This window comes from Hippopotamus amphibius, chromosome 3 (genome assembly GCF_030028045.1).
Source record: "Hippopotamus amphibius kiboko isolate mHipAmp2 chromosome 3, mHipAmp2.hap2, whole genome shotgun sequence".
Taxonomy (NCBI): Eukaryota; Metazoa; Chordata; class Mammalia; order Artiodactyla; family Hippopotamidae; genus Hippopotamus; species Hippopotamus amphibius.
In genome coordinates this window covers 177,107,281-177,131,094 of record NC_080188.1, presented here as the reverse complement: position 1 = coordinate 177,131,094, position 23,814 = coordinate 177,107,281, and the positions used below count along the sequence as shown (strand labels likewise).

The window sequence follows — 23,814 nt, the reverse complement described above, 5'->3', positions numbered from 1 at the left end:
AGAAACCAAATAACTGGTTTAAAAAAGATATTTTATTTTCTCTGACATTAAAAACCTCAAGCTTGGTAGGGTATAACAGAGAACAATGAAAGGACCCACACACCTTCTGTCATGTTTTTCTGTCACCCCTGAGATATTGTCCCTGCCTGCATTGCTGAGATGATTTCTTCCTACCACATCCTCATTTTAGCCTCTAAGGTAGGAGAAAGCAAATGGAGAAGTAGCAGCTTCCTTTTAAAGGCTTGACCTGGAAGTTGCACTGCATACTTCTGCTCACATCCCATCATCCATAACTAAGTAACATTGCAAAGACTGATAAGAACAGTCTTTGATGGGTGGCCCTATGCTTGGCTACATCTTTTGGAGTTGGGGACATGTTCTGTTACTAAAAAGGCAGAAGGGGAAAATGTCAAGGAACCAGTTAGTGATTATTGAATGATTCTATAAAATGGAGATAGTGTCCTTTGCAATTTCGTTGTAAGAATTAAATCAAAGGATGGATATAAATCATCTAACATGGTATCTGACCAAGAGTAAGCATTCAGCTAATGTTAGTTTACTTTTCTTCGTGAGCTTTTCTCTGAATCGTAGCAGTTCTTACCATCTCCTGGAACTCAGTTCTGTTGTTCTCCAAGACTAACACAATATGTTAATTTTAAAGCTTTTAATTTATTTAACATTTAACTGTCAGTATATATAATCTAATTTGATATAATAGTTTATTAAAGTATTGATTAGACTGCTGAATGTCATGAGTATTTCTTTTCCCCAAATGCCATGTAGAACCATACTTCTAATTTTTTCCTAAACAGCAGTGTTTTGTGGCATCTTTTCCATATCCATAAATATATATCTCGTGGCATTTTTTTCAAAAGTTTCATACACATGATTTCATATAATCCCATAATAACCCTTTTTTTCCCTCTTCCATACCCCTATTTCCCCTCTCCCCTTCCTTCTCCCCACTGGTAACCACTAGTTTGTTCCCTGTAACTGTGAGTCTGCTTCTTTTTTGTTTTATTCACTAGTTTGTTGTATTTTTTAAAACAGCTTTCTTGAGGCATGATGAACATATAAAAAACGTGTAAAATAAATTTCTAAGTGTTAAAGTGTACAATTTGATAAGTTTTAACATTTATACATCTATGAAACCATCACCACAATGAAGATAATAAGCATATCTATCTTCCCCAAAAGTCCTCATGCCCCTTTATAATTTTTTCCTCCCAGCCCTTACCCCCATAGCAATTACAGATCTGTTTTCTATCACTATATATTAGTTTATATTTTTTAGACTTTTATATAAATGGAATGTATAGTTTCTTGTACCATTTTTAATAGCTGGTATTTCATTGTCTGGATGGGGCCATAATTTGTTCATCAATCCTCTGTGGTAAACATTTAGGTTGACTTTTCCCACCTGCTTTTATAAACTGTGCTTTGTTATATTTATTAAGATGTATATAAAAGAGTGATCATTTGGAGTCATGTGTCCATAGATTAAATTTCTAAAAGTATATTGCTGAATCAAAGGCTATGGTACATTTTGAGACAATATGGCCAAACCACCCCCTAGACTAGTCAGGTTACACTCTTACTAGCTGTTCTTAGTCAAGTCATTCCTTCTCCAAGAATGAGCTTTGTCATTAGAAAAGAATCTTCTAAAAAAATATTTTAGGACAAAATCAGTATCTTTTTTTTTCCCGCTAATGATATGCTTGGAAAATGCTTAAGGGTGTTCTTTATTTATAACCAAGGTTTCAAATCCTTTTCCTTCCTTACATTTTTTTAATAACTTAATGGACATCTAGTTTATGTAAGCTATTAATGTCATGTTTAATATGAACTGTTATTTTGGTTGTTTTATCTAAATAATTGTCTTGTGTTCTTTTTAAAGGTTTGTTATTGAACTCTGTGAGCCAATTCAAGTGAAACAGCTTGATATTGCAAATTATGAATTATTTTCTTCTACTCCTAAAGACTTTCTGGTTTCTATCAGTGACAGGTAAACTCTTAAGCTGGTTTCTGAAGAGTTTATGTTGGATCTCCAAATGAAAATTTTTTAAATGGGTCATGTTTTAAAACTTTATTTTTTATTTTAATCAACTTGTATCGGTTTTTAAGGACAGTAGTAATACTGTTGTAGGATAGGCACTTGTTAGTTTACTTCCAGTAACTTACACAGTGCTTATAACAGCGCTCTGATATTATTCCCTTATGAGATGAGGAAACACATAAGGAGAGATTAAGTAGCTTGCCTAGGTCACATGACTTGTGACTTGGACAACCGAGATTCAAACATAGATCTGTGACTTTAAAGTCCTTACTTTTAGTTATTATGCTCTATTGCTTCCAAACATTTCTTAAAAAGTTACTAAAAACATACGTGAGTACTTCATTTTATATCATGAGGTATATTTTTGTTAAAGTATATTTTAAAAGCTTTGGTGTATATGAGTGATATTAAGATAAATAAACATACATTGTAAGGAATTTGGTATAGAACCCCAATCCTATCAACCAAAGGTAACTGTATTAGCATTTTAATACATTCCTTCCAGTCTTTTCTACACATTTATATATTTATAATTCTACCAAAAAATCAGATTTTAATGCTTACGTCTTGAAATATCCTTTTGTGTTTTAAACACATCATTTTTAATGAATACTTGATATTTTCTTCCCAATGAGGTGTTTATTCATTCCATAAAATACTTTTTGAGGCCCATAGTATACCATGTAGGATGCTGTTTTTTTTATTTAACCATTCTTTTGTCATTGATCATTAAGGGTTTTCTGTGGTGTTTCTTACCCCACCCCACACTTAGCATTGCCTATATACAGTTTTTGAAATGAATTCTCAAGATTACTAACCTTGCTCAGATCACTTCCTTTTCTCTAAGCTGTAATTTTCTTATATGTCAGATGAACATGTTCAGCTTTGACAAGTAAAGTGTATTTTTTTTTTATGTGATAAGAGAACACTCATTACTTTGAGGGATTCTTTAAATGTTGTAGTAAACAAAAATAATAGTTTGGGGCTTTTACGTAAGATTTCCTCTGAAAGGGGGAAGAGCTATGTAAGAGCTGTGAAATTCATATATGATAGTAAAGGATTCTTTTCTTTTTCCCTTTCCACCAGTACTTATACTTTATGTCATCACACACTTATTGATACGTGAAGAGTAGTACCTCATTTTTCCAAAACAATCTCTTAACTGCTTTCTGTTTTAAAACCTCCAGTTTATTTGGATGCGTTCCCAAACCCCAAGAAACAGTCCTGGTCCTGCTTTTGTCTTCCCCTGTCTTCTATTTTTGATAATGGTGTAATTTTTCAAGACAGTCTTTCCTCAAAAGGAGGAATCTGTCAGAGGAAAAGAAAATGTGTTTATTCAACTCGATGCTTAACTCATATTTAAACTGTGTTAAGTGAGAGTGTTTACCTAGAGAGGGAAAAAAATGTACAGAATCTCTTCTGAAAATGTGTTGGAACTTCTCAATGTGATTTATGATTTTCTAAAAAGGAATATTTTTATCTTATATTTTCTAGGTACCCCACAAATAAATGGATTAAGCTGGGTACTTTCCATGGTAGAGATGAGAGGAATGTCCAGAGTTTCCCTTTAGATGAACAGATGTATGCAAAATATGTGAAGGTAATGTTTATATTTACAGAACTGTGTTCTATAATGATTCACATCTATTATTCATACTTTGTACCTCACCTGTTTAGAAATAAGAAAAATTAAGAGGAAATTTACTGCAGTATTCTTTTTAATAAAACAATTCTTATTTGGATATATAATTTTATGTGACAAAAACTAATACATTCCCTTTTGTATAACCGGAAACCTAGGCTAGTTTTTTGATATATGTGGCTCTGATGAAATTCCAAATTATAACTCTTAATATTTTTGGAGGCCTGAAATAAAATGTCATCTTCATAGTATTATATTACTTTATACACTAAAACCCAAACCAGTTAGTCACTGCAGTCTTTAAAGCAGGTCTGATTTCTTATTAGAATCTGATTCTAAGATCATTTCCATTTTAATATCTAGTTATTTATCATTATAGGTTTTTGCTTTTGTATATTCAAGTGAAATATTATTTGCCTAAATAACAATTTCAAATAAAGTTTTAACCATTTAAATTCCTGCTGCAACCTAAATGTCTGTCAACAGAGGAACGGATAAAGAAGTTGTGGTACATATATACAGTGGAATGTTACTCAACCATAAAAAAGAACAAAATAATGCCATTTGCAGCAATATGGATAGACCTAGAGATTGTCATACTAAGTGAAATAAGTCAGATAGAGAAAGATGAATATCATATGATATCACTTATAGGTGGAATCTTGAAAAAAAAATTAACTTGTGTATAAAAGGTAAATAGTGTCACAGATGTATAAAACAAACTTATGGTTGCCCATGGGGGAAAGTGGAGGGTGGGGTTGACAGATACACACTACTGTATGTAAAGTAGATAACCAATAAGGACCTAGTGTATAGCACAAGGAACTCTTCTCAATACTCTGTAATGACCTATATGGAAAAAGAATCTAAAAAGGAGTGGATATATGTATATGTACAGCTGATACACTTTGCTGTACATGAGAAGCTACTGCAGCATTGTAAATCAACTATACTCTAGTAAAAATCAAAAATAAATAAGTTCCTGCTGCTTCCTCCACCAGTGTAGAGGTGGAATTATCTACAATAGTAGAATTATCACTCTTAAATTGAATTTAGACAAAATATGGGAATTTCTTTCTCTTCTTATTTCCTCCTTTTTTTCATTAAAATAATACAACCATACCTTAAAGTACAACTGCGTTAATAATAAGACCTTTTGGAATGACAGCAGCTCTAATTTTCTTTCTAATTTTTTCTTCTTTAAATGTGGAAACTTACAGCTACCTACTTGTCGTTTGGGATTTTACTGTCTGTGTCTTTTTTTAAGCATGTATTCAATTGGCTTCTATAAATGGGTAAACTTGTAGTATTCCTAGTCTCCGTATAAAAATGCTTTTATAAAGATGCTGTTTTTAAAGTAAAGCTGATATTCTCAATTAATGATTCAACAGTGTTCAGAAAAATGAAGGTACATTTTTAGTTTTTTTTAAAGTGAATACTGAAACAGTTTAATGCCTTCTTATATAGCACAGTTTCTACACTGTGATGAGGAAAAAACATTTTTTAAGTAATTTGGCAGGTGATAAAATTGTGCCTAATTTTACAATTGACAACTCACATGTTATGAAATAGTTCCAAGAATCATTCTTTATACCATCTACTTTGTTAATAATGGAAGAGCATTTTATTGGTGATACAAAAAATCCCATATAAAACACCTTACTTTGTCCTCTTTATGATGGGAGATGATAGAGCATTTTGATGGCTGGTTTTCTTAAAAGTCCTTTTTGGTAGAATTAAGTCTAAAAGCAAAAAACATTTACTTCTGATTCTCATTTTATACTGATATATGTTATATAAGTTTACCTAGGTTTTCCTCATCCCAAAAGAACTAAACCCAAATTTACAAAATACTTTTTAATAATTTATATTTTAAAAATAGATTGATAAATATCTTCTAGTTCTATAAGTTATACTTGAAATAGCATAGCATATCGAAAGTTCATGCTTTCCCTAAAACAGTTCGTATACAGTATTGTGCAAGAATAAATATCATTTCATATTATGTTAATCTTTTTATCAATATGTTGTTCATAGATATCTGTAGCCACATATGTATCAATATACAAATTCATATGTAGGTATGTACATGGTAACATATCTATAATATTTAAAGTAATATAAGACAGGTTATTTCTAGGTACTCTTTACTAATTACTTTTAGAATGCTTTCATATCTAATGGATAAATAAAACAGCAGCAATGAATTTTAGGTTAAAGTTAATTTATTTCATTACAGTTAGACTATACTTTCTAGTTGTGATGGTAAAAATTTAAATCATTGCTTTGTTTTCTGCAAAGAAATATAAGAGTACTACAATGTTATCCATCATAGTACATTGCTTTCTGTACCTTAATTATACAATAATTTACAAATATTAAATGTTGCTTATGGCATGTTATCCAGCCTTTGGAACTGATTTCTTTTTCTTTTCCTTTCTCTTGCTTCAGATGTTCATCAAGTACATAAAGGTTAGCAACCTTCTCTTTTGCAATATTAAATAACAGGGCATGGCATATTATTGCATGGCAAAAAGCAGAAATTTACAAGTATTGATTTCTTTGGGGAAATGAGTACTTTATTTTTAGAAATGTTATAATGAAAAAACTGAATATATTGTTAGATAATCTCACGTGCACTGTGCTGGCTCCCATTTCATGTGCTTTTATTCTTTAGGTGGAGTTGGTATCACATTTTGGATCAGAGCACTTTTGTCCATTAAGCCTTATAAGGTAACAGAACAAAAGAATTTACTGAGTGGTTTAAAAAGAAAAAGAGGGATATATAAAAATCCCACTATATTTAAAGTGAAGAAATAGTGTTCTACTATGTGAAGATAACATCATAGAACTATAAGCTGCTAAACCTTTCTTGGTGTTGAATACAGTTTAGAAAGATGTAAAAATTTCCTTCGTTAAGAAGAAAGAACCTTCATTTTATGTGTTCAATTTAGCTTGCCTGATATGATGATAATGTATGGAAACATTTTAGACCAGTACAAAACTTGGTCATTATATTTTTAAGTGCCTTAAATAGATTAACATTTTAATGGAAACAGTGGATTGAGAAATGGTCATTATTTTTGAGTACAGAAGTTAATGGCCCTCAGAACATAACCAAAGTTAATATATTTTGTTCATTTACTATGAAGGGATGAGTCTTAACAACTGTTTAGTTTTGAAAGACTTTAATGAAATTGTTGTTAATAGGGTATTTGGCACTAGCATGGTGGAAGAATATGAAGAGATTGCTGATTCCCAGTACCAGTCAGAACGTCAAGAACTATTTGATGAGGACTATGGTAAGTGACTTTAAAAGTGACTATGTATATTTTTTTGCTTTTTAAAATCTAATGGTAATGGGTAAATGTAGGTTATTTAAAAATATCAATATGATGGTTGTCTTTAGTCTCTAGTTTTTTACTTGTTTTTAACCCTAGTAACTAATTTTTTCTTAAACCTATTTTCTAAAATAATTTTCTGCTTTGTAAATTGAGCTATTTGCCAAGCTTATCAGTCAGTCATTTGTGACTGGAACTCCCTTCCATAACATCAGTGCTATAAATTATGGTTATATCCCTATGCCAGGCCCCAAAATCCGTTACTCATAAGGCAACTGAAATAGTAAAATTGAGAATTAATTTCTTTGATTTGTCTTTAGCCTAAGAGCAAGCATATTGAGGCCTGAGTTTTTGAGAAACTCCCATGAGCCTGCAGAGGTTGAAGGTTTTATGACACCCTCCATTTTTACTTTATCAAGTTCTTGTTCTAAGATGTCTTAACTGTAGTCTGAAAAATCTAATTTTCCCCTTCCCTAGTTTTTGCATAAGTGAAATGAGGACATTTACTAGGGTTTGGTAAAACTACATTGAAAGCTTGAATAAAAGTCTTAAAATGTGATTAAAATTTTGGTAAGCAGTAGAAATATTTTCCTTGGTTTACATCTGTTTGATAAATGGCTTGTGAATTTCATTTTCTCTTTGTGAATGTGTTTTAGATGTGTAATGAGAATTATAAAATTGTTTTAAATATCAGCTGACTTTGACAGGATATAATTAGAGCTTTTAAATATATTGGAGATAGTTCTCATCATAATTACCTTCATTTTCTCTTTAAACAGATTACCCATTGGATTATAATACTGGGGAGGATAAATCCTCAAAAAATCTTCTTGGTTCTGCTACAAGTGAGTATTTTGGGGTTTTGCTAGTCACTATTATTAAAGTATTTCTCAACTTTTTTTTCCTGGCATTTATGAACATTTTGTTGCGGTATAGTTAAGGAGGCTTCTACTCTCCCAGTGTTGAACTTTGAGTTGAAATCAAAGAAAATACTTTTGAAACGTATTTCTATGGGAGTAAAATAGGAAGAGTATATGAAAACAAAGGAGAGGAAAAAATGCAAGCACAGGTTGGTCCTTCTACTAAAATTAAGCAGTTATATTTTTAGGCAAATTCCTTGCAGTAAAGAAGGGCTATGAATTTACTTGGGGAAAGAATTATTAAAGAGGTCCTAGATCATATAAGTATGAGCATCTGGGTAATCATATGGGATGGGAAAGGAATTAGTTTTAGAGGTGATACTCATCAGTGAAATCCTACCAAATGAGGATTGTTAATGTATGGATATGGTTAATTTCCTATCTAATTGTAAAACATAAAGGCTGTTCTTATTTATAATAATGATTCCCAAGGAGTAGCAATAATAGTAATAATAATATACTCTTTGTAAACTAAAAAAAAAAAAAAAAAACAGTGACTAAGATAGTTGTTTAGTTTGTCATGCCAACCTGTTATCTGAACTTAGTGGTAGGCTAGCTAAGTAGACTCCTGGAAAGACCAGTACCAGCTGACACTTTATTTTTACTGTTAGAATGCAGGTAGGTACTACATTTTATATTTGTTATTTTTGGTTATTCCTGAAGAAAATGGAACTTCCTGGAGTTTTCTTTTTATTTGGAGATTAATAATTGAATTTAATGAAAGTAAATCTTAGTAAAATAGAAGACTGTGCATTTCTTTTACTCTTAGTGAGTTGAATTGCTTGAATCCCAGTCTCACTGTGTACATTGTCCTTACAGCTTTTTAAGATACTCAACCAGGAGTACACATACTTAGCTAGATATTTGGGTGGCTGCATGATATGGAGTTGAGTCACTTTTCTTTCTTTTCATCTTTTATTTTTTTCCCCTTCCCTTCTTGTCCTCTTCCTCACCATAGAAGACTATAGATTTCAGTAGACTTTTTAGGAAATACTAAGAAGGATGTTAAAAATACCTGTATAAAGGGAATGCTTTTATGCAATATTTAACTTTGTAACAGATTAGCTCAATATATTTTGTTTTACACTGTTGCTAGTTAACTGACTTTTTAGATATTATTGACTACTTTTAAGTAGAATTCTTAGCTATATCTAGCTGATGATAGCATTAAAAACAGGTGCCTCATTCACTGCTATGGGGTATAGTTCTTTAGGAGTGAGAAAATGATGCTGTTTTATTTATCTGGATATTAATATTGTTTGTGTCCTTAAATTTGTAATAATAAACTCTGTTATATAATAGTCATGATATCATAGCTCAATAATGCTGACTTAACTGTGAGGAGGCATTATTATTTTATGGGTCAAAAAAATAGCCCCAGACTAAAAGTTCTCTAGTTTCCAGTGGTTACTGGAAAGGAAGGGGAACCTCCCAGAAGTAATGACTTACTATAGTTTTAGATACAGGAAAACTCTGTTGATATTCTTGCTTTCTTTTTCTACCTTCCTATGGAACGAACTCCAAGACACCATTAAAACGTTTTCAGTGGAGGACATTTCCCTATTTGTAATCACTTCTCTGACAAATGTATTAATTAATGAGACATAGAATTTTTTAGATCCTACTTTTTGGATCTTTTTCCTTGAAGGTGTGTTTCTTGTTTCATTTCTTTTTGTGGCTTTCTGGAAGGGCAGTCCGTTTACCTTCCAGCGTTCTATATGTTGAAAGATTTTGTGTAGTGAGACAGTTTGGGTGGGAGGATGTCAGCTGAGCCTAAGCATGAAAAAATGGGGTTTAAAAAGATCTCTGTTTCTTGAAGTTTTAGAACAAGAGAGGCAGTAGTAGCTGAGTGATAAGACTTTGCAGTCATAAAGTTTATAGGCATGACCTAACACTGCTGCCTTCTATATCTGTATCCTTCTGGTTTTCTCTGAAGAGTCTAGGACTGGTTTTGAGGCTGACCTAGTTACTGCCTCTAATGTAATATAACTTAAAGGAGAAAATAACAAAGTGGAATCAGGCCAAAGAGCTAGTCTCTGGCACTAGAATGTCTGAATTTGACTATAATCATCACCACTTTCTAAATTAGCTTGAAATCGGCCAATTTTGCACCTAATTTATTTTTAACATTTACATAATGTCTCCAAAACAGAATTCTGTGGCTTTAATCTAAAGAGAAATCCTTTTTTCCTTCTGCTATAGAGCAATTAGTAGTCATAGGAAATATATGTCACCAGAGTATGTTGCTTCTGATGGGAATTGGTTGTCAAAGAGCATGCATGCTGCATATTTAGGCATTTTTGATATTATATAATTTACTAAACTGCCAGAAAGGGAGAAAGTGCTATCTTAAAGTAGCATTCTTGGCTTTTACGTATGCCAGTTCTGGCAACTCTTCTGCCAGAATCTTTTGTTTATATTCTTGAAACAGAACGTTTAAATATTTTACATCAACAGAAATTCTCTGTAGCACTCTACTCTACTTGTGCTTGGTCATGTGGATCTTCCAGACCACTCTCTATTTTGATATTCTTGCAAGTCTGCCTTTACTCCTAAATATGGTTTGCATTTTATTAGAATCATCAGATTTGCTAAAGGCCAGGTTTCTGTTTCTGTTTCGGTATATGTTTAAGACAAAGTATAGTTTTTGTTTTAAGTTAGAGTACTTTTTATGAATGTATATATTTTAAGGTCCTAGAAGGAAAAGAGAATGAAGGTAGGCATGCTGCAGAGGTAGCTCTGCACACATGGGAGGAAGTAGTTTTTGCATTGGTTTGTCTTGTATTGTAACATAGGCAGTTTTGTTTTCTGTATCAAAAAGAGCCATTGGTGTGCTGAAGACTGAGTATAACATGTTGATATTTGGTCCCTAGGAGAATTTAATCCCTAAAGGAATGGGATGGGATGAATAGTTGCCCAACTCAAAGAGAAAGGAGTTGGCTAATCCATGAGAAATTAAGGCCAGGTATCTAGTTTGGCACTACATTCCAAATTACTACTTTTACCCTTCAGCCTTTCTGAAGGCATTTTAGTGGCCAGATTACCATCATGACAAGCAGTCAGTCATGTTTGAATGCAGTGAAAATGGTAAGAAAATTCACAGAGCTGCTTTCTCTCAAAAGATAAAAGAAAAAGACTATATTTGGCAGTGTTCTATGAACATAGCAAGGTTATTTCTTACAGGTTAGATGGTCTGAGAAAGAAGAAATTTGACAGATTTTGCTTTTGTTACCAAGTGATCCCCTGAAATGGTGACAATAAATAATATTTTTAAATGATGGGTAGTATAAATCTTCTTTACTGTAGGTACTAGTATTAAAATTTAGGTTAAAAAGTAATATTCTAAAGCTTCTTTCTTTACACAGATTAATAGATACAGATTTTTTTAAAAAAAATTTAAGAATACCACCAAAAAATTTAAATGCAAAAAATTTGAAATCTGAGGTAAGATTGCCCTTTGAAGCACAAGGGATTTAGAGTATAGACTTGATTCCAAATTTGGGTTCTGTGAAGTAGTCAGTTTTGACTGAACTTCAGGCGTCAGGCTAAGTAGAGGATCAGATAGTACTATTGCAATATTGGTTGACATTAAAATTGGATTTATGAAAAAATAGCAGAGTTTCCATTGCTACTTTATTTTGGTTTGTAAGAAAATAAGAGTTTCCATTCCTGTTTTTATCTCGTGCTGAGCACATCTCTTTAGCCTAAGATCCAAGACTTTTTCTCTGTTTAACAATTTGCCAGGTCAAAGGGCAAGGTTGACCTATAATCCTAGGTATTGAAAAAGCAAATATAAAGCTTTTGTATGTTAAACTAATGATTGGAAACAAAATACCACTGCTTGTCCTTCAGATTATAGAATCATAGTTATGTAAAGATTAAAATTAATAACTTTATTAGTTATCACTTTTAAAAGTCTAAAATCTCTTACTATTTTTATCTACCATAAAGCAGATGTTTACAGTATCAGCGCAAGGTGACAGTACTTGATTTGTTCCCAACCTTCTTGATGTGCTAGCTTTTCCTTCTTTAGATCCTTTCCTACTTCTCAACGTCTGTGGTTTTCATGAAATTGTGATGAAAACTCTATGGATCTCTTTTAGGAAAGGAAACTTTTTAAAATGGAAAAAACTGATGAGGCTTAGTATGTAGCCCCTGCCAGATCTTAGTATTTTAATAGGAGAAATACCTGGTGAATTAACTTCTAGTAGAATTTCAGAGATGAGATTGGAGTTGGAAGTTAATTTCCCTTGAAATTACATTATATTACTAGAAGGAAGTCTTCTGTTCTCAACCAGCTTTTTATGGAATTCTGTCATTTTGTGGTCCTCACATACCTGCAGCCATCTGTATAGGTATTGAGGTTTGTAGCATTGTACTCATCACTGACATATCCTCTTTGGAAAGAGGGGAAGAATTAGCAAGTGTGCAAATTGCTTTACCTACAAAACTTAAGTTTTATGACTTTGACTTTTAATTCATCTGCCCATGCCCATACTTACCCTGTTCACAAAAGAATTTGTCATTTATTGTCCACAAAACATTGTTAAAGTCATCAAAGACATGATTCTATGCAGTGTCAATTTGGGATTTAACCGTATTAGGTAGATATTTTATGTTCATAGTTGAAAATAAAGTCTTTCTGCTGTCCTTTGGATGATAATCTTCCCATTTTATTTATTTTTACCTATGATAGTCACATGTTTAGGAAAAACTTTTATTTCTTCAGGCTTTTTTGTTTTTGCTTTAAACGGTAGAACCTGTCTAAAGGAAAAAAGGCCTTTCTGTAAAATACGAATTTTGGTGGTCACATTTCTTTCATGTCTCAGCGCAAGCTATATGTCGTATTATACTTGAATTTTATAATATGCTGAAGGTAGTGTTTGCTAAAAAGGTTTGGGGAGGTTTTACAAAAAAGTATGATTAAATTTTAAAATCCTTCTGAATGTAAAAATTCAGATTTATGCTTAATACTTTTTGCCTGAAATTTGTGTCCTATACTGGACTTACATAGTAAGGTGAGCAAAAAGGTAATTAGTCCAAATAATGCAAAAAGACCATTACAAATGGTTTTTTACTATCTGATATTAAGTTACATCAAAATATTTAGGTGTATTGGTATTTTTTTTCTGATTGAATTTTGTTTTAGATGCCATTCTAAATATGGTGAATATTGCCGCTAATATTCTGGGAGCAAAAACTGAAGACCTGACAGAAGGTACCTAATCATTTTATGGGTCTTTTAAATATATGATACTCCAGGGGTCTTCCTAGTGAGTAAAATTAATTAATAAGGAAAGCAATTTGATTTTTCATTTAGAAATATAGAAACTATTGAAAGGAACTTACCAGTCTTCTGTTATTCATTGTTTATTTGAATTTCACAAATTCTCTTTAATAAATAGGATCCTGTCTATATAAAATCATAAATTTGTTTTTTGACTCTTCCCTGCTATAGAAGTAATGATTTTATCCCTTATCTCTCTCCTGAGATTCTGATGCTGTAATGGTACTTCAAGTATGCTTTTATTTATCAAATAGCAATTCAATTTAGAAAGCAATTATTTCCTTAAAGAATGTCAAATAAGAATATTATTAGCAAGGAGAAACAATCTTCCCTTTTTTGTTTTCAAAAATACTTCATTCTGGTTATAAAATAAGTAAGTCGTGGGGTTGTAATATACAACATGGGGAATACAGTATGGTGACAGATGGTAACTAGATTTATTGTGGTGATCATTTTGCAGTGTATACAAATGTCAAATCACTATGTTGTACACATAAAATGAATGTAATATTGTATGTCAAATACACTTCAATAAAAAAAATTTTGTTCCAAATGCGAACTTAAAATGACCCATTTATTTCTTCTCATTCTCTTTAGTAACTCAGTCTTATTGATCATGTAAGATTACACAAAATTCATAGTCATCTTACTTGCTTTAATTATCTGAGAAGTTGAGAAAGAATAAGAACTACTTGTAGACTTTCTACAATTATTTCTTTCTAAAAGAACTTTGATGGAAAAAACCCACAAAGTCTGCAGTAGTAAACGTATTTGACTTTTTTCTTCTTCCATGAGAAACTAAAGTTCTTTATTTGTTACAGTGAAATATTTTTATGGTATAGCTTTTTAAAATTAAACTCAATATGGGCATCTTTCTTAAAATAGGAAATAAAACTATATCTGAGAATGCCACTGCCACAGCTGCACCTAAAATGCCTGAATCAGCTCCTGTTTCAACTCCTGTTCCATCACATGAGTAAGTTATATTATATTAGAGTTTTATTAAGATGGAGAGCTAAGTATACTCATACATAAAAAGGTACTTATGATTTATGGGAAGTGATGCTCTGGATCATGGGACAGACATTCCACTGCCACTTAAAACATCTTTGAGTTGCTTTTTGGGTACTAGGAATTCACTTCACTCCAGACCAAATGTTTGTTGTTTTGATACTATGTGTTACTTCTTTTATTTATAGTACTTAATCTTTTCCTTATTGCAAATAATTAACTCTGCAGGTATAAGTTTGAGGACAAATTTTAAAGGTCTGTTTTTATTAAGTTCAAATTTAGAAGTCTTGATTAAGTGTATATCTGTGCTGCCCCTAGAAAGCTATAAAGGGCACCTGAAACACTTAGAGCAGTGATTTTTAAATGATGTGTTTGTCACACAGCAGCATACTCTTACAGTGTTCAGTTTCTGAAATTGAATGACATAGGTCTTTCCCCAGGTGGCAGTGGGCACTACGGGCAGGGATGTAGATGCATAGGTAACATAAAATAACCTCATTTGGTCCTTTTTACCAGAGGTGATTAAGGTTTGTTGGTGCCTCAACTTCTGATCTATAATAGATAGGTTCATTAATGATTTGGGTTATTGGGACAATAATTGGGATAATTTGGGTATAGTTATTATATATTTAACTTATGTATATTTCATTAGCTATACTCCCTGTAAACTTTGACAGCCCTTTTTCTCAGAGGAACTCTACATAATGGGATAAGATATTTGAACATGAAACAGTTAGTTCAAGGTAATAAGTAATGAAACCTGCAGTGCTTTGAGCTATAATTCCTAAGTACTATATTAATAAAAAATGAGATTTTTGTGCTTTGAAGCACACAGTGTCAAATTTGTATTTTCCTGTATTAATCCTAAAAGTGACTACACATTGGGTGGTTAGAGCAAAATATAGCATTATGTGTTATTGATTCCTAGAAGGTCCTAAGAAATCTCTTTGGTATAGAGATTCTTGGTGCTTCTAATTATGTGGAGCTGTCCCAGTTTTGCAACTAAGTTCTTTAGTTAACACATAGTATGGCTTATTTTCAAAACTAAATGAAATTAACTTCATTTTACACATATATACACACACATATACATATAGATATTCACTCATATATATATATATGAACATTTGTTGAAAGATATCAGGCTAATGTAGCAGTTTTTACTTTTCTATATTAGAGTTTGTTTTTTAGTAAGTATTCTTGTATAATTGTTTCGCAATGTTTCTTCATGTATGTTTGTCTTAAATTCTTTTTGATGATTGTATGGTAATCCTCTAAAGAAAATAATCAAAAGAATCCATAATAGGGTATCACTTTTAAAATTATTATGAAAAGATGACTTATTTTCTTTTCCCAGATTTGAACTTTTTAAACTGTAACTCTGATTAGGGTGCATATATAGATGATATATAACTTAATTTTTACCAGATTAATTCAGTTTAGTTTTTTTTTCTCTCCCCTTCTTCAGACATTCCTCCTTTTTACTGTCATAATTTATTTGGTAGATAATAAGCAATATGCCACCTGAATGTGTAAGAAATGCTGTATAGAGACTATATATCTCTATCTGTATCTGTATCATCTATTTAGGGAAGCATAGCCTAATTATGTTTTACTTTAGTCCATTTACTATTTTTTTTGTCAACAAGATGAAAGTCCAGCTTTTAGATATTACCTTTTTTATTCCTGTTTTTGCTGTTGTGATATTAGGCTTTGTTTGAAGACATTTCCTGGCATTCTTAATAGTGTTTCACAGTAGGAGAATTTGCATATGAAGATTTCTTTTTGGTATTCAATTTACTTTGTTTTTTTCAAATTATACCTTTGGTGCTGCAAAGGCTGCACCCAAAGGGACCACAGATATTATAATTTACAACACTGTTCCCACCAGCTGCATTCCCCACTCTCCCCTACCCTACACACATATTCCAGAGCCCAAAGATAGGACTGAGTTAGTGGCACTACTAGTTTATTATTAGCCAGGATTGTCATTAAAATTGTTTATGTATTTAGCTTTCAATGATTGAAAATTAGCCCAGGTGATACTGAGATTATTTTGGGGAGTAGGGATATGTTTCTTCTCTGTAAAGCAGATTATCGTGTGTGTGTGTGTGTGTGTAATGCCATGTTGAAATTCCTCAAATCATCCATAGAGAAATGATCTTTGAGAAATGTGCAGTTGACCCTTGAATAACAAGGGTTTGAACTGCACAAGTCCACTTATACATGGATTTTTTTCATTAGTAAATCTACATTACAGATGATCTAGGTTGGTTGAATATGTGGATGTGATACAGAGGAACTGTGGGTGTGGAGGGCTGGCCACCCTGAGTCGCCACATATAGTTCAAGGGTCAACTGTAGTTGCCTTTTGAAAGTGGGATATTTAAGCACAGAGTGCATATGTAATAAAGAGTCTTGCCTTCTAGTTCTAGCCCTGGGTAGCTCAGTTTCTGATATAAGGGGTGATGAGGCTTGTAATATTGGTGAATATTTATGGGAGGAAGAGTTACATGATAAATTCAGTAATGGAATGTATAAGAATTCACATACGAACAGTTCTTAAACAGAGATTAAAGAAAAATTTGACTTGATAAATATGGTGATTTGAATCATGTGGCTCATCACTTGATAAATTATCTTTCTATTGCTATTTCTGAATAATACTGTTTTTATAATGAAAGTGATTTGAAAGGAAACAATTCATCCAAAGTAAACTTGACTGTTTTCTGTATTTCCAGCCTTCCTTTTATCTTATGTATGATACATTTATTTTCCTTAAACATAAATATGGATATGTTTTTCTAGGTTTGTGAACACCGAAGGATACGTACATGACACAGAGCCATCATCACCAGATACTACAAAAGAGAGTCCCATTGTACAACTAGTTCAAGAAGAAGAAGAGGAGGCAAGTCCTTCTACTGTGACCCTTCTGGGTAGTGGTGAACAAGAGGATGAAACGTCACCCTGGTTTGAGTCAGAGACACAAATATTTTGCAGTGAACTGACCACGATTTGTTGTGTTTCTAGCTTTTCGGAATACATATATAAATGGTGTTCAGCTAGAGTTGCTCATTATCGGCAACGCAGCAGAACTGCTGTGAGTAAAGAAAAAGACTATCTTGTGTCAGCTCAACCACCATTAGTACTTCCTGAAGAATCAGTAGATGTTTCAGTATTGCAGCCTCCAGGTGGAGAACTGGACAGTAAGAGTAAGGAAAAGGAAGCAGAAACCATTGTTCTAGGTGACTTAAGTAGTATGCATCAGGGAGATTTGATTAATCACACTTCAGATGCAATTGAACTTGAACCGAGCCATCCTCAAACTCTTTCTCAGTCTATTCCCTTAGATGTTACTCCAGAAATCAATTCATTATCTAAAATAGAAGTGTCTGAGGCTATTAAATATGAGGCAGGGCATACACCATCACAGGTAATTCCCCGAGAGAGTTCCATTGAGGTTGATAATGAAACAGAAAAAAAGTCTGAGAGTTTTACTTCTATAGAGAAACCAACTGTGATCTATGAAACCAAAAAACTTGATGAAGTAATGGATAATATTGTAAAAGAAGACATAAACTCCATGCAAATTATCACAAAGCTATCTGAAACAATAGTGCCACCTATAAACACAGCTACTGTGCCAGACAGTGAAGATGGGGAAGCCAAAATGAACATAGCTGACACACCAAAGCAGATTTTGACTCCTGTCATGGATTCTTCATTACCCGAAGTAAAAGAGGAAGAACAGTCTCCAGAAGATGCCCTTTTAAGAGGGTTACAGAGGACAGCTACAGACTTTTACGCTGAATTGCAAAATTCTTCAGATTTAGGATATGCTAATGGAAATCTTGTACATGGATCAAACCAAAAGGAGTCAGTATTTATGAGACTTAATAACCGTATTAAAGCCTTAGAAGTTAACATGTCTCTCAGTGGTCGCTATCTGGAGGAACTTAGCCAAAGGTAAGCTTTATTATGAATTAGCACAATCCACTTTGCACAGTGAGTTAAGTATCAGAGTATAATCTGTGACTAGAGGAGAGGATTTAATTATCTTGTGGTATAATAGTAATAAGTACCACTTTAGCTGGAATGGAGCGAGAACGTTGTTTGGATGTTAATCAATGATTTTAAGAATTGATTTTCTTTTTTAGAAGTACTAAGTTACTGTTACTAGGCTGGTAACAAGTTTGCATTATCTATAATCAGTTTCTCCTTTCTTTCTGTTGCTTAACTTTAGCCACTTTTGCTGTTTGATTTCCAGAGCACTCATGGGAAAAATTGTAGTCTATAGACTTTAAAGCTCTTTGTGGAACTTGACCAGGTATTATTTAAGAGTTTAAATAAGTGAAGACTAGAATAGACTAAACTAGATGATTAGGCAACATCTGAACTCTTTCAACAAGTCCCAGAATCCTAGTTCTAGTTGTGATAATTTATGCTCTTGTGCTCATAAATGCCAGAGGTAGTGCCAGTTTGCTTTTGCAGTGATGAAGACCCTAGGCACAGTTCTCCACTTTTTAAGCCTTTTTACTTTTTTTTTTTTTTTTAATTCCTTAAGTGTCAAGTGTCCTTAGGGCTTTTCCAGCATTTTGTAATCATCTAGACACTCAGTGCCGAGAATTTCTGAAACGTTACCTTTTTCTCCTCTTAAATTAAAATGCTACTAATGAAATGTCACTAAGGTCATCAGTATATCCTAAAAGGGATTTCTTCTTAATTCATTAAGTATAATTTATTGGCAGATTTTATGTGGGTGTGTGTGCTGCCTATATCATACCTGCTCTTGCCTCTCCCCACCCCCACCCTATTTGCCCCACTAAAGTAACCACAGAAATCACTAATAAAACTTTTTATTTTTTTTTTTTATTTTTTTTTATGTGGCACACGGGCTTAGTTGCTCCGAGGCATGTGGGATCTTCCTTGAGCAGGGATCAAACCTATGTCCCCTGCATTGGCAGGCGAATTCTTAACCACTGCGCCACCTAGGAAGCCCACTAATAAAACTTTTAATTGAGATGTATTTGACATATAACATTAAATTAGTTTCAGGTGTATAACATAATGATTTGATATTTGTATATATTGCTAAATGATTAACATAAGTCTGGGTAACATCATCACCACATAGAAATTTGTTTGTTTTTTTCTTGTGATAAGAAGTTTTAAGATCTGTTAACAACTTTCAAATATACAATCCAATATTATCAACTGTAATCAACATGCTGTACATTATATTCCTGTTACTCATTTAAAGTTTTACCTTTTGACCTCCTTCCTCAATTTTGCCCACCCCCCACACCCTACCTTTGGCACTCACCAGTCTGTTCTCAGTATCTGTGAGTTCAAGATTTTTTTTTCTTTTATATAGATTCCACATGTAAGTGAGATCATATAATAGTCGTCCTTCTCTAACGTATGTCACTTACCATAATGCCCTCATGGTCCATCCATGTTGTTGAAAATGGCAAGACTTCCTTTTTTCTTATGGCTGAATAATATTCCATGGTATACACATACCACATTTTCTTTAACTATTCTTCTATTGATAGACAGTTTGCTTCCATGTCATGGCTGTTGTACATTATGCTGCAGTGGGCATGGGGGTGCAGATATCTTTTCAGAAAGTTAGTGTGTTTTGTTTTCCTCAGATAAATACTCAAAAGGGGAATTGCTAAATCATATGGTAGTTCTGTTTTTAATTTTTTGAGAAACCTCCATACTGTTTTCCATAGTGACTGCACCGATTTAACATTCCCGCCAACAGCGCACAAGGGTTCTCTTTACATCCTCGCCAACATGTTGTCTTTTTTGATAATATCTATTTTAACAGATGTGAGGTAACTCATTATAATTTTGATTTGCATGTCCCTGCTGATTAATGATGTTGACCATCTTTTCATCTTTTACCTGTTGGCCATTTTTCTGTTTTCTTTGGAAAAATATCTATTCAGGTTCTCTGCCAATTTTTAAACTGGTTTGTTTTTATGCTATTAAGTTGTATGAATTCTTTATGTATTCAGTATATTTGATATTAACCCCTTATAGGATTAATGACTTGCAGTTATTTTCTTCCATTTGGTGGGTAGCCTTTTCATTTTGTTGATGGTTTCTTTTGCTGTGTAGAAGCTTTTCAGTTTGATGTAGTCCCACTTTTTGTTGTTGTTGTTGTTGGGGTTTTTTGTTTTTTTTTTTTTGCTTTTATTGCCTTTGCTTTTGGTGTTAAATCCAAAAAACATTTCCAAGACTGATGTCAAGGAGCTTACTGCCTGTGTTTTCTCCTAGGAGTTCTACTGTTTCAGGTTTTACATTCAAGTCTTTAATACATTTGAGTTAATTTTTTCGTGTGCTATAAAATAGGGGTCCAGTTTCATTCTGTTGCATGTGCCTGTTCAGTTTTCCTGGCACCATTTATTGAAGTGACTATCCTTTCCTCATTGTATGTTCATGGATCCTTTGTCATTAATTGACTATATATTTGACTAGTAAACCTTTTATAGCAGTAAGGAGCATAGAATTGATGTTGAGGTAAAGGGACCTCTTTATTTTACCTTTGTAAGTTTTCCTGTATGGCACAGGCCTCAATAAGTCATTTTTAGAAATATGGATTTGTCTCATATATTGAAATCAGAATTGTGTTTCCAGTAACAAATTAATAAATAAGAAAATAAAACCGATTTAAATCAATTCTTACTCCATAGGTACCGAAAACAAATGGAAGAAATGCAAAAGGCTTTCAATAAAACAATAGTAAAACTTCAGAATACTTCAAGAATAGCAGAGGAGCAGGTTGGTTATCTTCATGTCTTATTTACTTTTTATTTAAATTTCCATTGAATTTTGTAGGATCTCTCTGGTAAGAAGGATAAGTGATGTTGGTTCACTTTTTCCCTGATAACTGATGATTAAGCTGTAATATGTTTTCTAGCTCTTAGCATCAGTATCTCCCCAAGAGAAAATTTTCTTGAGCATTACTCATATTACATTTCAAGATTTGTATGTTATGTACAATATGTGTGTTTAGAAGTGCAGTAGACTTTTTTGCAACTTTGTTACACTCTAAAATTATTTGTGGTTTTCTTTGTAGACAGTTTTATTGGTTGTAGATGAGAACAGCTCTATTTCTTTTTAATCCTTGTACCTTTTTATTTCTTCTTTTTTCCTCTTAACTCTTGCCTAGAGTTGTAGAATGATGCAATAGGGCTGATGATTGTGGCCATTTCCCTATCTTGTTGATTTTAAGGGATTGATGTTAGTATTGTACCATTAAATGTGATGTTCATTGATAAGTTTTTATAGTGTGTTACCATGATGAAGAAATTTTATACTTAACTTTTCTAATAGGTTATTTGGGACCAGGGGATGGTGAGGTGAGGTGAGGAGGCCTTAGGTTGCAGAATTTAGTTGCATGCTACTCTCAGTTTGTGACACATTGTAACTGTGGTTCCACACAAAGACCCCCCATCTTTTTTTTTCAGTTGAAGTTTGAAAGTTGTTTACATATTCTAAGTATAAGTCCTTTATCAGAGACATGCTTTGCAAATATTTTCTCCCAGTCCACTACTTGTTTTCTCATTCTCTTAAACATCTGTTGAAGAGCAGAATTTAATTTGCTAAAGCCCAGTTTACCTATTTTCTCTTTGCTTTATAGAACCTTTGCCTAACCCAGAGTTGCAAAGATTGTTTTCCTGTGTTTTCTTCACGAATTTGTATGGTTTTAGTTTTACATTTGGTTTATGATCACGTTTAATTATTATGTGTTACAAAGTATGGATCCAAGTGCTTTTTGGTGAAGGAATGGATTGAGAAACCTGAATATTCCTTTCTTCCAGTGTCATTTGTTGGAAAGACTGTCTTTCATCCACTGAATTTTCTTTGCATTTTTAATAAAAATCATTGCACCATATGCATGTGGATTTGTTTCTGGGCTTCTCTTCTGTTTTGTTCATCTGTTTGTCTGTCTTTTTGCTTATACTTCACTGTTGTGATTACTACTGTAGCTTTATAGGAACTCTTGAAATCAGGTATTGTGAATCCTCCACCTTTGTACTTCTTTTCCAGAATTATTTTGGCCAGTCTAGATTTGGCTAATACAGATTTTAGAATCAGCTTGTCAGTTGCTACCAAAAACAAACAAACAAACAAAAACTTGTTTGGATCTTGACTGGAATTGTGTTGAATTTATAGATCAATTTGGAGAATTGACATCTTTATAGTATTAAATCCTCTGGCCCATGAACATGATATTTATTTAGTTTGTCATTAATTTTAATATATTCCCTCTGTATTTTCTCTTTGCTTTAATATGTAACATCTATGCTTTATGAAAGACTTAAGTACTTTTAAATAATCTTGTGTATCATTAACACTGTTGGAAGTAAATCTTGATTAGAAGTGTTAACCCACTTAATAAATGGAATAACTTGTCCTTCAAAACTGTCTAGAAATTATCAGTGTTTGTCCAATGTGAGTCAAAAGAAACAGTTTAATGAATCACATTCAGCATTTTAAAAAGATGAAGTAGGATAGAAAGTACCACAGTGGATCACAGTGAGGGAAGTAAGTGAACTTTTTGTTACAGTTTTATACATTCACCTACTTTCCACCCCCATCCCCACATACACAGTTGAGACTTAAAACTTATTTAAATCTAAATTTGAAAAACTTATTTAAATCTAAATTTGAAAAACTTAGGTTTAGAACAATAAATGGTTATGTAGCTATTTCATACAGGGTCCTAAATTAGAGTGTTAGATTTCCTTGACTTCTTCCTGCCCTCTTTTCCATCTTCCCAAATTCACTAGTAAGTTGAAATTTTCAGTACAGTTTACATAATGTAGGTTCATGACCATGAGTATATTGCATAAGTCTCTAAAATATGCATGCAAGTGATATTTTAAAGACATGTTTGTTGATTTATAAAAGTTTCTAAAATTCAGAGCTGGAAAGATGGGTGTTCTTGATGAATTTCGTTTCACTGGTGATAACCTAGCATTGACTAGATGATCCATTGTAATTTTTTTGACTGTGTGACATCCTAAGTTCCATCCTAATACGCTGTAAAATAAAACTTTTAAAAGCTTCTTGGTATGAGCCTGCTTTATATCCAGAAATATCCTTCAAAAAATTTTCAACATGTCTTTGTATTGACTGCTTTGGTTTAAAAAAAAAACAAAACACACTTGACAAAGTGACTGTTTTGCATATACTGTTGTATACTGGTTTATACATATGGAGCCTATATTAACTTGAAAAATAGTTTATTAACATCTATTAGACAATATTCTACATAGTAGCAGTGAATGACAAAGGGTTTTTTGTTTTTTGTTTTCTCAGGGCAGGGGAGGAAGGTTGACTAGTCTTAGATTCTTGAAGAGTTTTATGTTTTTTTAAAATTTCTGGTCCACGTTTACAATATTCATTCATCAAGAGCTTCCTATTAATATGTTCCCCCACCCTGAGGAATTTAACATTTTTTTCCAGATTATTTTATTTGAATTTATAATGTAGTTAATGTACACACGAAACGGAAAATATTTATTTCTTCCTTTG

At 32.7% G+C, this 23,814-nt stretch overlaps 1 protein-coding gene across 3 annotated transcripts in view; it reads left to right on the top strand.

Annotated features, from left to right (window-relative positions):
- Positions 1-23,814, top strand: part of SUCO (SUN domain containing ossification factor) — a 78,560-nt gene that overhangs the window by 40,635 nt on the left and 14,111 nt on the right. For all 3 annotated transcript variants that reach the window (XM_057727338.1, XM_057727340.1, XM_057727339.1), the window contains 10 exons: positions 1,898-2,005; positions 3,551-3,656; positions 6,150-6,170; positions 6,376-6,431; positions 6,909-7,000; positions 7,819-7,884; positions 13,109-13,177; positions 14,132-14,222; positions 17,065-18,225; positions 20,964-21,051. In XM_057727338.1, the coding sequence (XP_057583321.1) occupies positions 1,898-2,005; positions 3,551-3,656; positions 6,150-6,170; positions 6,376-6,431; positions 6,909-7,000; positions 7,819-7,884; positions 13,109-13,177; positions 14,132-14,222; positions 17,065-18,225; positions 20,964-21,051 (1,858 nt within the window). The remainder of the gene's footprint in view (positions 1-1,897; positions 2,006-3,550; positions 3,657-6,149; positions 6,171-6,375; positions 6,432-6,908; positions 7,001-7,818; positions 7,885-13,108; positions 13,178-14,131; positions 14,223-17,064; positions 18,226-20,963; positions 21,052-23,814) is intronic.